This window comes from Myotis davidii, unplaced genomic scaffold (assembly GCF_000327345.1).
Source record: "Myotis davidii unplaced genomic scaffold, ASM32734v1 scaffold2030, whole genome shotgun sequence".
Taxonomy (NCBI): Eukaryota; Metazoa; Chordata; class Mammalia; order Chiroptera; family Vespertilionidae; genus Myotis; species Myotis davidii.
In genome coordinates, this window is record NW_006281839.1 from 10,599 (window position 1) to 24,194 (window position 13,596).

Sequence of the window (13,596 nt, forward strand, 5' to 3'; positions counted from 1 at the left end):
AGAGAGAGAGAGAGAGAGAGAGATAGAGAGAGAGAGAGAGAGAGAGAGATTTGACTGAATCAGGCTGGGTGCAGCTGTCTTTAACAGGAGAGATAGTTAAATAAATGAATGAAGAGGCACCTATACCTTAACTCACTTTTTTCATTGGTCTTAAGATCTTGTTGTCATGACACTGCTGGTATTTTTTCAGATTATTAACACCAATCAAGCCTCTCATTATGCTGTATGAATTGTTATAAACATGTCTCTTATGGAAATACTTCCCATGTGCTCCTCCTGCTCCTGATCTCTCAGCTTTGTTTCTGGGTGACAGAGATGGCCCAAGAATAAGATGAGCAAGGTTAATGATTTTTCAGGAATTATGGTAGAGCTGTGAGTGTAAACTTGGAAATCTCGTGGGACTAGTGAATACAAAAGAAGCTACAGAGCAGGGCAGCTGTCTCATCATTAAGGCTTACAGACCCTGAGAGGACAGTGTGCTAGGATTTATGTAAACAGCTGCCAACATCTTACATCATCACACTTACAGGACTTAGAAGATGAAGCTTCAAAGACAATGTGACTTTTTATTTACTTCCCCAAAGTATGTCTCTCATCCCTGAGCAGTGCTGGGCTTAACTCTTTTCTCTACAGGTCTCTGCAAACTGGTCTGAAAGCCTGGGCTTGTGGCCCAGGATCACTCCATAGGCTCCTTCTCTAGGGCTTTCTTTGCTAGGATTTTTCAGGAAGTTATCTCTGGAACAAGGATTCCGCCTAAAAGTCAGAACTCATTTTGTATATCCTGATTAGAAATTGAAAATGCATAAGTGCAAGGCAATAGGGACACTGCAGTGGTAGCCTAGAGTTATACTTTCATTAGTACTCTTACGCACACCCCAACTTGCATTCACAACTGTGAGTTTCATGAAATCAGGTAGGTACTTTTTCTATTTTGTTGCTTATTGCCTCAGATCAATTAGAAGGTGTTGAATATGAAGAGTGATTGTGAAGAGTAATTTTAACTGAATTGAACTTTATATGATAAATTATGTTTCAATTATACTGTTCTTACTGCAAACATGCTTACTGTGCCACATAATGAAATTCAGCTATTCTCCTGGCATTAGTAACATAGTTATGATTCTCCTTTGACAACTTTTAACATCTATTTTTTATGAGAGAGAAAGAGAGACAGAGAGAGAACATAACATGAAAGCACAGAGGGTGAGAAAAGCAGTCACAATCTACAGTTTACTTGAAAGAAGGGAACAGTATTGAAGGTTTTTCCTATTTTTATGATCGTTTGAAGGTAAACCTCAATCGACAGCAACATACAGGCTCGTGGCTGGAAGACCAAGAACAATTTGAGGTTTTTGCAGCAGCTAGGAAGTGTCAGAAGAACATCTTCAAAAGAGAGATCCAGAGAGAGAAATCCCAAGTTGTACATAAGAACTCTGATCAAATCTCTGAACTAGACATACTGGAGATAGATGACAAGCAGCCCAATTAGGGTTAATGGGACTGATCACTCATTTTAGCTCCTGCAAAAATGCAGGGGAGATTTTAGAATCTGAGTTCAATCAAGTTAACATACTGAAAATGAATAAACAAAGAATAATATTCTTCAGAAAATGAAACAGAATCCTGAGTCTCTACACCTCTTTCACAATTTCCATGAGGGAGTTTTAGATGCAATCTAAATGTATTCAACATACAAAAAAGTAGAGGACATGACCCATCTACACTAATAATAGAGAAACATGCAAATTGACAGTCCCTCCACTATGCCCACCAGCCAATCAGAGTAATATGCAAATTAACCTAACAAAGATGGTGGTTAATTTGCATACACAGGTGCAGAGCGAAGACTGAAGACAGCGTAGAAGGAAGTCAAGAGTTGCAGAAGGGAACGAAGCAGTGGAGAAGGGAACGGAGCCAAGGCAGCAGAGACGGGAGCGAGTGAGACAGCAGAGATGGGAGGGAGCAAAGCAGCGGAGATGGGAGAGAGTGAAGTGTCAGACAAGGGAGGGAGCCAAGGCAGCAGAGAAGGAAGGGCGCGAGGCAACGGAGATGGGAGGGAGTGAAGTGGCGGAGATGGGAGGGAGTGAGGCAGCATAGAAGGGAGTGAAGCCTCAGTGGGCTTCTCTCCCTTCTCTGCTTCACTCTGGCCTCAGGAAGCCCTATTCTTGCAGGAATAGGCCCAAAGAAGCCCAGTTCTTGCAGGAATCTTCCTGCAATGGGCCTCTAGTATTCAATAGAAAAGGCAATCAATGGAGACCAACTCTGAAATAAGCCAGGTGTTGTATTTAGTAAACAAGGACTTCATAGCAGCTATTATTTCTGGGGTGAGAGATGTAGAAGAAAATATACTTATAATCATCACCAAATTGTCAGAAGTAGTTTTTGTTTTTAATTCAAATACTAAAGCTACAATCAGTCAGAAAACAAATCCAGTTTTGACTCATAAAATATTTGGAATCACAACATAAAGACTAACTAAAATTAAAAGTAGATTAATAGAAATTATCCAATTTGAAAATTATGGACATGTCCTCAATAATCTGTTAGAAATATCAAAGTAATAACAAAGACTTAAGCCACAGCACAACTAATAAAATACAGCAATAATAAAATAGAAAGTTTGCATGGAGAGGAATTCAGACCCGCTAACACTCTCTATTAGTGTCATGTTCATCATACATGAAAGAAACCTGATAAGGAATAAGACTGAAGGAGAACACAAGTGTATTCCAGCTAGTGGTCCAGATACTGATAACAGCCCAGAGGTCACACTGGCTGCAGAGACTGTGGTCCAGATCAGGCTCTGATGAACAGCAAGATCAGATATAGATATTGTATCAGCGTAGATATCATTTAATACCTACCCCTGTTTTATGTCTCCAGCACGATCCAAACCGGGGGTAGGAACCTCCAATTATTTTGCATCTCCTCCAAGATCCAACCCGTCCTGAGACCCACCAGGAGCCTGGAAAGGAGGGAGGAGCACAGCATGCATTCTGCCTTGAGGCTGCAGAATTTATTTTTATGGTGAGGCTACAAGGAGCTAAGGTCAAAGCAGCTGCTGCCACAGGACACAGAAGAGGAAGTGCAGAGGAGCTTAAGTCCTCACACATGGAGTTTGACCCCACTACTACCTAAGCAGTGATCAGGGCTCCACAGCAGGCAGGGAGATAAATATGGGAACGTAAATGATGTGTGCACTGGAAGGATATCACAAATGTGAAGCCCAACCTTGAGGACTTAGGGGTTTGTAATCCACATCAGGCTCCCCGCAGACCTGCACCAGAGTCCTGCCTTCAAAAACCAACCAAGTTTTTATTATCCCCAGGAGTACTTTGGTGGTGTAGGGCACAGGAGATTCTTCTCTTAAAGGGCTCCTGCAGAGGACATAATGGTCTTATGGGACTTTCCCAGGACCCATGCAAAAGCAGAGATTTGAGAAGTGCCTAGACCATGTGTGAAGGAGATCCCTTTCCTGAGAAGGAGTGGAAACCTATTGGACTCACCTGAGTCAGAGACTCAGGGGCTGGGGCAACACTGATGCTCCACCCCCTACCTTATGAGAGCAGGGCTGCATCTCCCTTTAACCCAGTGATTCTCAACATGTGGGTCGCGAGCCCTTTGGAGGTCGAACGACCCTTTCACAGGGGTTGCCTAAGACCATCCTGCATATCAGATATTTACATTACGATACATAACAGTAGCAAAATTACAATTATGAAGTAGCAACGAAAATAATTTTATGGTTGGGAGTCACAACATGAGGAACTGTATTTAAAGGGCCAGAAGGTTGAGAACCACTACACTGGTCAAAGCTCCTGGGTGCATCAGCCCTATCCCCATGCTGCAGCCCCAATTGCCAAAGCTGACTGGGGAATTCCAGGCCCCCATCCTCTCACAGGGTTATCATCCCTGCCTCACTTTTGTGATTCTACTGGAGTGGCCTCTGCCAGCCACCACGGCTCTGCCCCAGCCATTGGGCCAGGGCAGCCCTCACAGGGGAGCTCCTTGAGCCCAAGGATCTAGTGGCAGAGATGGGAGGGGCTGCATTTCCCTGCCCCAAGGTCTAAAACAGTGTTGGGTAGACTAGCACCCCCCAAGCACAGCTCAGAGAGCAGAATGAAACTCACCCCAATTCTTCCAGGGAAGAAAGGCCTACTCACTTGTTCTGGAGTTTCAGCTATGTGAGGATCAGGATTCACTCTCCAAACCAGAGACCTGATGTCCACAAAGGGGATTTAAAGACACAGAGTGAAAATGAAAGTTAAATTCTTAGGGGAGGAGCAAGAAAGGAGATGATCTGTAGACCAATGGGAGGCCTTCATAAGGACCTCAGATAAATAGCAACCTTGTTCCTTAGCTCAGAGGGGCCAGTGACTACATTCTTAATCCTATCTCAGTTCTGCTCCCTGAAGCTGTTCTCATGGCTCTCACAGTAATTCATCCTCTGGAGAACTAGGCTGACTTGAGCTGTGACTGTCACACACATCACCCTCATCCTCTTCCCACAGATCAAACTACATGAAGTGTCATTTTTCGGAAATGTTTTCTAATACCATTTAGCATATAATCTTTATAGTCTTATAATAGAAATGAACATGAAAGTAATTGTGAGGAATAACTTTATGCGTCAGCGTGACTGTCCACTTGTTGCCCAGATTAAACATTATTTCTGAGTGTGTCTGTGAGGGTGTTGTTTCCAGATGAGATTAGTATTTGGATCTTTGGTCACAATAAATTAAAATAAAGGTCTAAACAGAACAAAGAGGCAGAGGAAGAAAGAGAGAAGGTGTTCCTTTTGCTTCCTGCCTACCTGCTTGTGTAGGGTATAGTTTTTCTCCTGCCCTTAGACCAGTAGGACTTACACCATTGATTACCCTGGTTCTCAAGCTGTAGAACTGGGACTAAACTATACCACCAGCTTTCCTGCGTCTCCAGTTTATAAAACGCAGGGCATGAACTAGTCAAACACTGTAATCACGTGAGCTAATTACTAGTAATCAGTCACTTTCACGTATATGAGGGATATATCTATAATATTGGTTCTGTTTCTCAGGAGAACCCTGACTAATAGAGTATGAAACATTTCTAAAACATGTAAATGGCACAGGTGAAATGTGATCATGGTAATGGTAATATCTCTTGTGAAAGTGCAATTTCAAAATGTGTGCCTAAATATAGCTTAGGGCAGTTAAGGGTTCAAGGAGAATGTTGTAGAGGTAAAAATGCCCAAAGTCATCCTCAATTCAGTACAAGCAAGCAAGAAAAGGAGAAGCCAGAGAAGAGACAGAGAGATGTGACTGAGTCAGTCAGTCTGGGCGCAGCTGTCTTTAACAGGAGAGATAGTTAAATAAATGAATGAAGAGATGCCCTCACTTTACTCACTTTTTCATTGGTCTTAAGATGTTGTCATGACACTGCTGGTATTTTTTCAGATTATTAACACCAATCAAGCCTCTCATTATGCTGTATGAAATGTTGTAAACATGTCCCTTATGGAAATACTTCCATGTGCTCCTCCTGCTCCTGATCTCTCAGCTTTGTTTCTGGGTGACAGAGATGGCCCAAGAATAAGATGAGCAAGGTTAATGATTTTTCAGGAATTATGGTAGAGCTGTGAGTGTAAACTTGGAAATCTCGTGGGACTAGTGAATATAACAGAAGCTACAGAGCAGGGCAGCATGCTGGGATTTATGTGAATAGACTGCCGAAATCCTACATCATTACACTTACAGGAGTTGGACAATGAAGCTTCAAAGAACTCTGTGACTTCCTGTTTTCTTTCCCAAAGTACCTCTCTCTTCCCTGAGCAGTGCTGGGCTTAGCTCTTTTCTCTACAGATCTCTGCAAACTGGTCTGAAAGCCTGGGCTTGTGGCCCATGGTCACTCCATAGGCTCCTCTAGGGCTTTCTTTGCTAGGATTTTTCAGGAAGTTATCTCTGGAACAAGGATTCCGCCTAAAGGTCAGAACTCATTTAGTATATCCTGATTAGAAAATGAAAATGCATAAGTGCAAGGCAATAGGGACACTGCAGTGGTAGCCTAGAGTTATACTTTCATTAGTACTCTTATGCACACCCCAGCTTGCATCCACAACTGTGAGTTTTATGAAATCAGGTAGGTACTTTTTCTATTTTGTTGTCTATTATACCGTTCTTACTGCAAACATTATTACTGTGTCACATAATGAAATTCAGCTAGTCTCCTGCATTATTAACATACTAGTGGCCAGGTGCATGAAATTCATGCACGTGTGTGTGTGTTTGTGTGTGTGTGTGTGTCCCTCAGCCCAGCCTGCACCCTCTCTAATCTGGGACATCCCTCTCACAATCCAGGACTGCTGGCTCCCAGCTGCTCCCTGGCCTGCCTGCCTTATTGCCCCTAACCACGCCCCTGCCAGCCTGATCAATGCCTAACTGCTCCCCTGCTGGCCTGATTGTCCCCAACTGCCCTCCCCTGCTAGCTTGGTTGCCCCCCAATGCTTTCCCCTGCAGGCCTGGTCACCCCTAACTTCCCTCCTTTGCCATCCTGGTCGCCCCTAACTGCCCTCCCCTGCAGGCCTGGTCTCCGCCCAACTGCCCTTCTCTGCAAGCCTGGTCACCCCTAACTTCCCTCCCCTGCAGGATTGATCACCCACAACTGCCCTCCCCTGCAGGCCATTTTGACCACATGGGGGTGTCCATTTGTATCTTGGAATGATGGTCAATTTGCATATTATTATTTTATTACATAGGATTTATGATTCTCCTTTGACAATTTTTAACATCTATTTTTTATGTGACAGAGAAAGAGAGAGAGAGAGAGAGAGAGAGAGAGAGAGAATAACATGAAAGCACAGAGTGAAAAAGGCAGTCACAATCCACAGTATACTAGACACTTGGAAGAAGGGAAGAGTATTGGAGGTTTTTGCTATTTTTATGATCCTTTTTTGAAGGTAGACCTCAATTGACAGCAACATACAGTCTCATGGTTGGAAGACCAAGAACAATTTGAGGTTTTTGCAGCAGCTAGAAAGTGTCAGAAGAACATCTTCAAAAGAGAGATCCAGAGGGAGAAATCCCAAGTTGTACATAAGAACTCTGGTCAAATCTCTGAACTAGACATACTGGAGATAGATGACAAGCAGCCCAATTAGGGTTAATGGGACTGATCCCTCATTTTAGCTCCTGCAAAAAATGCAGTGGAGAATTTAGAATCTGAGTTCAATCAAGTTAACATACTGAAACTCAATAAACAAACAAACAAACATATTCTTTAGAAAATGAAACAGAATCCTGAGTCGCTATATCTCTTTCACAATTTCCCTGAGGGAGTTTTAGATGCAACCTAAAATTATTCAACATACAAAAAAGTAAAGGACATGGCCCATATTCAATAGAAAAGGCGATCAATGGAGTCCAACTCTGAAATAAGCCAGATGTTGTATTTAGTAAACAAGGACTTCATAGCAGCTATTATTTCTGGGGTGAAAGATGTAGAAGAAAATATACTTATAATCATCACCAAATTGTCAGAAATCAAATAGAAATAGTTTTTGTTTTTAATTCAAATACTAAAACTACAATCAGTCAGAAAACAAATCCAGGTTTGGCTTATAAAATATTTGGAATCACAACATAAAGACTAACTAAAATTAAAAGTAGATTAATAGAAATTATCCAATTTGAAAATTATGGACATGTCCTCAATAATCTGTAAGAAATATCAAAGTAATAACAAAGACTTAAGCCATAGCACAACTAGCAAAATACAGCAATAATAAAACATAAAGGTTGCATGGAGATGAATTTAGACCCGTTAACACTGTCTACTAATGCCATGTTCATCATACATGAAGGGAGACTGATAAGAAATGAGACTGAAGGAGAACACAAGTGTATTCCAGCTAGTGGTCCAGATACTGAAAACAGCCCAGAGGCCACATGCAGTTAGAACTGGCCACAGAGACTGTGGTCCAGATCAGGTTCTGATGAACAGCAAGATCAGAGATAGATATTGTATCAGCGTAGATCTCATTTAATATCTACCCCTGTTTTATGACTCCAGCATGATCCAAACGAGGGGTAGGATCATTTTCTATTTTCTACTCCTCTGAAGGGCACACATCCATTGCACAGGACACTAACACAGCTTATACATTTCTGTGATCAGGAGAGAAATATTTATTATATCGTGCAGGACCCTAAATAGGTACTTTACATTGAATGACAGTTTCATACAACAATCTTAAGAGTTGGGTACAGTTTAAAAATTACAATTTGTATTTTATAAAAAGAAACAAAAATGTATTCATTATTACACACCATGTAAGAGAAGATATTTAAAATCAAACACTCTGAACATAAATTTTGTACTCTGGGTACATATATAACATTTTTTTTTTCTCAACTGTCTGATGACACTGCTGTATGCTGTGCAACAAACAGGCATGCACTCATATACTCCTTAGTTTTTGGTGGGTGGGGAGATTATGGATTATCCTAGGTCATGCGTGGTTTTAGACAGGTTTTGCCATACCTCTCAAAATCAGTGATAAAGGAAAATATGGAGAAATATCAGGGCAGAGATGTTACACAAATATTGCTCTGTCTTTAAGAGGGATTCGATGTCTGTCACTGAGAATACAGAAAAGGGTAACTGGGTAAATAAGATTCTCTTCTAACTTAATCCAGAAAGAGTTGCAAATCCCAAGAATGGCTAAATGTTCTAAAGAAGAGAGACAACAAGGAAGAGAAGGTTTGAACGTAGAGATCAGCTCAGGTGAAGGAGACGAGCCCCAGGACAAGGGTCGCTACACAGAAGTGAGTGAGGGAGGGAGAATGTTCAGGAGCTCGGTGGGCACAGAGTCATGGGAGCTGGGCAGTTCCAAGGATTGAAATAGGGATAAACAACCTGAGAAAAGTGACATTTAGAGAATTTGTAGATGAGTGACCCATGGTTTGTGACATTAAAAAATGAGACAGTGCTTGCTTCATAGTCTAGGAAAATGCCAACTCGGCGGGGAGGAACAGCCATGGAAAGAGTCAAGACCTTGGGATCAGAGGTAGAAGAGTCCTCAAAGGCATTGTACTCAGATTCATTCTGTAACCTTACAACCCAGTAGCCATTTTCAGGTCTGAATCTGGAGTAAGCATTTGGATAATTTGTGCCTCGTCTAAATTTTTTATTACAGGAACGTTTTCTACAGTATACCCCCAGGATCCAAGCAGTCTTCTTGGACACATCTATTTCCCAGTAGTGTTTTCCTGATGAGAAATATTGGGAGCCTAAGACACCATAATTATAATACTTTATAGGCCAAATTGGCACAGATGCCAACTGTCTGTGATCCTCTGAAAGGTTGAGATTCAAATTTAAGTTGAATGGGTTAAATGTCATGTCCACTGCAGAGAAAAAAAAAAAAAGATGATTAGTTACAGATACAGGTGTTGGTTTATCTGATGACTTGTAGAGGGAACTTGGAAGGTGACTAGGAAGAACTTGTATTGATGATTGGACAAGTGGGGTAAAGCTCTGGAGTAATCCTAATATATAAAAACCCTGGGTCGTAACGACCAGTAATGACTGAGGCTCGACCAACCGGAAGTCAGTCCTGCAGTCTGCTGCAGGCATGGTGCCCCAGTACTGCCTGCTGAGGGGGCTGTGAATCAGGGACAGAGAGAGGCCTGAAGAGTGAAGCAGGGACTGATCCATTGCCTATGTGGCAGCTTATGATCAGCACTTGCCTCTCTTTCTCTCCTAGTCTGTCCAGCAGCCTTGCCTCCATTTCTCTCCAAGCCTCCACCAGGGCTGCTGCTCAGCCCCACCTTTCTGATCAGGCCCCATTGATAGGCTCAGAGACGCTGACTGGCATATAAACTGACCAATCAGAACCAAATCTGGATGAAGTCTGAGGAACCAATGGCTGCCTAGGAGGTGGAGCTTTTGACACTGACTGGCATAGAAACTGACCAATCAGAACCAAATTGGCCAGCAGGGGCGGGCAGTTGGGGGCGATATCAGGCAGGCAGAGGAAGTTAAAGGTGATCAGGCAGGCAGGCAGGTGAACGGTTAGGAGCCAGTGGTCCCAGATTGTGAGAGTGATCGAGCCTAAACTGGCAGTCGGACATCCCCCAAGGGATACCCCATTGGAGAGGGTCCAGGCTGGGCTGAGGGAAACGCCCCCCCCCATGCATGAATTTCGTGCACCAGCCCATTAGTGTATTATACATACATATTGGGAAGTGAGGGAAACACCTAGGGCTAAGATCATCAGATCTCATTGAAACCACAAACTTCTGAAAGGGGATCAGAACACAGTGATTTGAAGACCCAGTAACTTCTTACCCCAGTAGCGCTGGACATTTGTAAGCTCTGAAAAGATAAAAGATTTAATAATGTTGATTAGAAGCAAATGATTAAACACTGATAGCTTGTCTCTAGAGTAGGGGAAGGGGAGAAGACTGTGAGGCTAAGAGAATGAACCAGAATCTAGCCATTCTCCCTTAACCACATCTCCATCAGCAACATCCCTTCTCTGAACACCCTCCTTTTTATTCTCATGTGAGACTATACCAGCCCCCGACCCACACCCCAGTTTAGTCCCTGACACTATAAACATCCTACATCCACACTCCTGCCCTGGCTCTCCTCACCTTTAAACATGTGCAGCATTCCACTCAGATCTGGAGCATGGAATCCATGCTTCAGTTTTTTGGAAATAGTTTTTGGCTTCTTCAATGTCCACACCTCGCTCCTCGGGATGACAAAAAAAAAATGTTGATCCTACATCTTATATCTTTTTGTTCTTCTAATACCACTTTCTTTCTCTCCTTTCATGCCATTAATGCACTTGAACCTGCTTCTCTGAGAAGCCTGAGGAGGGGAGAAGGAAGTCTCCTACTTCTAGAGCCAGAAAAAATGTGCTCATGTCTGCTTTCCCAGTTACCCTCTGTTTGACCTTGGGAAGGTCTTCACCTTAAAGCAGTGATTCTCAACCTTCTGGCCCTTTAAATACAGTTCCTCATGTTGTGACCCAACCATAAAATTATTTTCGTTGCTACTTCATAACTGTAATGTTGTTATTATTATGAATTGTAATGTAAATATCTGATATGCAGGATGGTCTTAGGAGACCCCTGTGAAAGGATTGTTCGACCGCTAAAGAGGTCACAACCCACAGGTTGAGAACTGCTGCCTTAAAGTAAGAGTTTCTTCTTCTAAAAAATATAATACATATATTATATGCCCTTGATACCTTATGGGAAGAATAGGAATTAGATGAAATAATGTATAAGAAAAGCCTTTGCTACCTCTAAAATGGTATATAATATTTGTCATTTTCCACATCACAATGAGTCTCCCATAAAAGGGCCCCAGATGTGGGTTCCAGGCAGATCAGGGGTGAGGCTGCAGATCCTGAATGGGATACAGGTCTTCTTTTGGAAAGCCTTGGAGCCTGTGCCCTAGTCTAAAGCCTGAACTCCAGTGGTGTGGCCACAAATAATATTGAGATTTCAGGTATTTTGGGAAAAGTTAAAACACTTGGCAAAGGAAAAGTTGTCTACTGGGCAAAAATGGTTAAACTCTCATGTATTTGTAAAGAACTTGAAGCTGCCAGATGAATTGGCACCTTCAGACACAAAGGCTACACTTTCCTATTTAAGCTTTTAAAGTGTGTGGATAAGAGACATTAATTATTGGCACAAAGGTCAAAGCCACAAACCACAAGGCTAAGGTCTGTTTTTGGAATTCGAAAGAGAACCTTGTAGAATGGCCTGGTCTCCTTTATTCCTGTTAAGCAAAGTAAATATAAAGGTGCTGCTCCATAACCTATTTCAGAGCTCGATAAGGCCTGCATATGATAAAGACAAGCATCTATGAAATACAGGAACCAGAGCAAGGACAGAGAATGAGTTGAATGTAGTAATAAGAGTCCGATAGTGAAGTCCTTTATCCCTATTATCCTTACTGGCTCTACTTGTGAATTTCAACCATTTAATTCACTACCATAGAATCTGGTTCATTCTCAATAAATATGGGACACTTAAATCCTCAGTAATTTAAAATAATACTACATCTAACTTTTCTTGCTTTGGGAGAGTTTTCATTCGGTTTGATGACCAAATAACTCTCATGACCACAAACCTTTCTTCATAAATGCACCACTCCTGGTCACCCATACGCACCATTTCATGGTTCCACTCGTATCCTAGGGAGAAGAAAAAAAAAGATGAATCAAGGAGTGCAAATATTAGAGCAAGATTAATGAAAGAAAGGATAGAAAAATGATAGAAAAATAAAGTTATTTGAAAATATCAACAAAATTGACAAACCTTTAATTAGACATTCCAAGAATAAAAAGAGAGAGGAGGAAAATTACTAAAATAAGGAATTAAAAAGGAGGCATTACTATTGACTTTATAGAAATTAAATATTATAAAGGTTAGGGACTATTGTATGCCAATAAATTAGATAACCTAGATTAATTGTACAAGTTCTTAGGAACACAGAAGTTACCAATACTGATTCAGGGAGAAACAGAAAATCTGAATAGACCTGAAACATGTAGAGATTGGATTGGAAAATCTGAATAGACATGAAACATGTAGAAATTGGAGTGGATTTCCAGCAAAGAAAAATCCAATCCCAGATGGCTTTAATGGAGAATTCTACTAAAAGATTAAAGAAGAAATACAGTGGGGCCTTGACTTACGAGTGTCCCGACTAACGAGTTTTTTGAGATAGGAGCCGTCTCTTGGCCGATTTTTTGCTTTGAGTTGGGGGGCTAAAATTCGGGTTACGAGCCAGCTTCAGATACCCCACTGCTAGTTGGCGCAGTGAACGTCACAGTGAATGCCACAATATCAGTCCAGCATCACGTCTATCACTCGTTCACTTCTTGATTTGACATACGAGTAATTTGAGTTACGAGCTCCACCACGGAATGAATTAAACTCGTAAGTCAAGGCCCTACTGTATTACAAATAATTCATAAATTATTCTCAAAAAATAGAAGAGAAGGGACACTTCCCAACTCACTCTATGAGGCCAGTACTACTCTGATGCTAAAACCGGACAAAGACATCACATGAAAGGTAAACTATAGGCCAATATCCTTTATGAATACAGAAACAAACTGTTAAACAAATGAGAAGATTGAATCCAGAAAAATAGAAAAGATTATATATCATGGTCAAGTTATTTTTTTTATTCCAGAGATGCAAAATTGGTTGAATATAAAAGCAATCAATATAAAACATCATATTAATGGAACAAAAGATAAAAAAAAACACATAGCCATTTTAAAAGACAGAAAAAAAATCATTTGCCAAAATCCAAGGCCTTTCATGATAAAAACAAAACAGTAATAACAATAAACTAGGAATAGAAGGGGACTTCCTCAGCCTGATAAAGGCACCCAAGACAAACCCACAGCGAGCAAACATCATACTGAATGACGAAAATGAAAAACTGAGTACTTTCCCCCCTGAGATCAGGAACAAGATGGGATGTCTGCTGTCACTACTTGTGTTAACATGGTACTAAAGATTCCAATCTAGTCTATTAGACAAGGAAGGAAGTAAAAAGCATCTCTATTGGAAAGGAAGTAAAATT

The 13,596-nt window shown here is 41.4% G+C and overlaps 1 protein-coding gene across 3 annotated transcripts in view; it reads right to left on the reverse strand.

Annotated features, from left to right (window-relative positions):
* Positions 1-7,575: 7,575 nt before the first annotated feature.
* LOC102764759 (tripartite motif-containing protein 6) overlaps positions 7,576-13,596 on the reverse strand; it is a 26,504-nt gene continuing 20,483 nt past the window's right edge. For all 3 annotated transcript variants that reach the window (XM_015560147.1, XM_015560110.1, XM_006752599.2), the window contains 4 exons: positions 12,168-12,190; positions 10,635-10,735; positions 10,327-10,353; positions 7,576-9,383 (listed from right to left, as the gene is read on the reverse strand). In XM_015560147.1, coding sequence (XP_015415633.1) covers positions 8,824-9,383; positions 10,327-10,353; positions 10,635-10,735; positions 12,168-12,190 — 711 coding nt within the window. In that variant the 3' untranslated portion in view covers positions 7,576-8,823. The remainder of the gene's footprint in view (positions 9,384-10,326; positions 10,354-10,634; positions 10,736-12,167; positions 12,191-13,596) is intronic.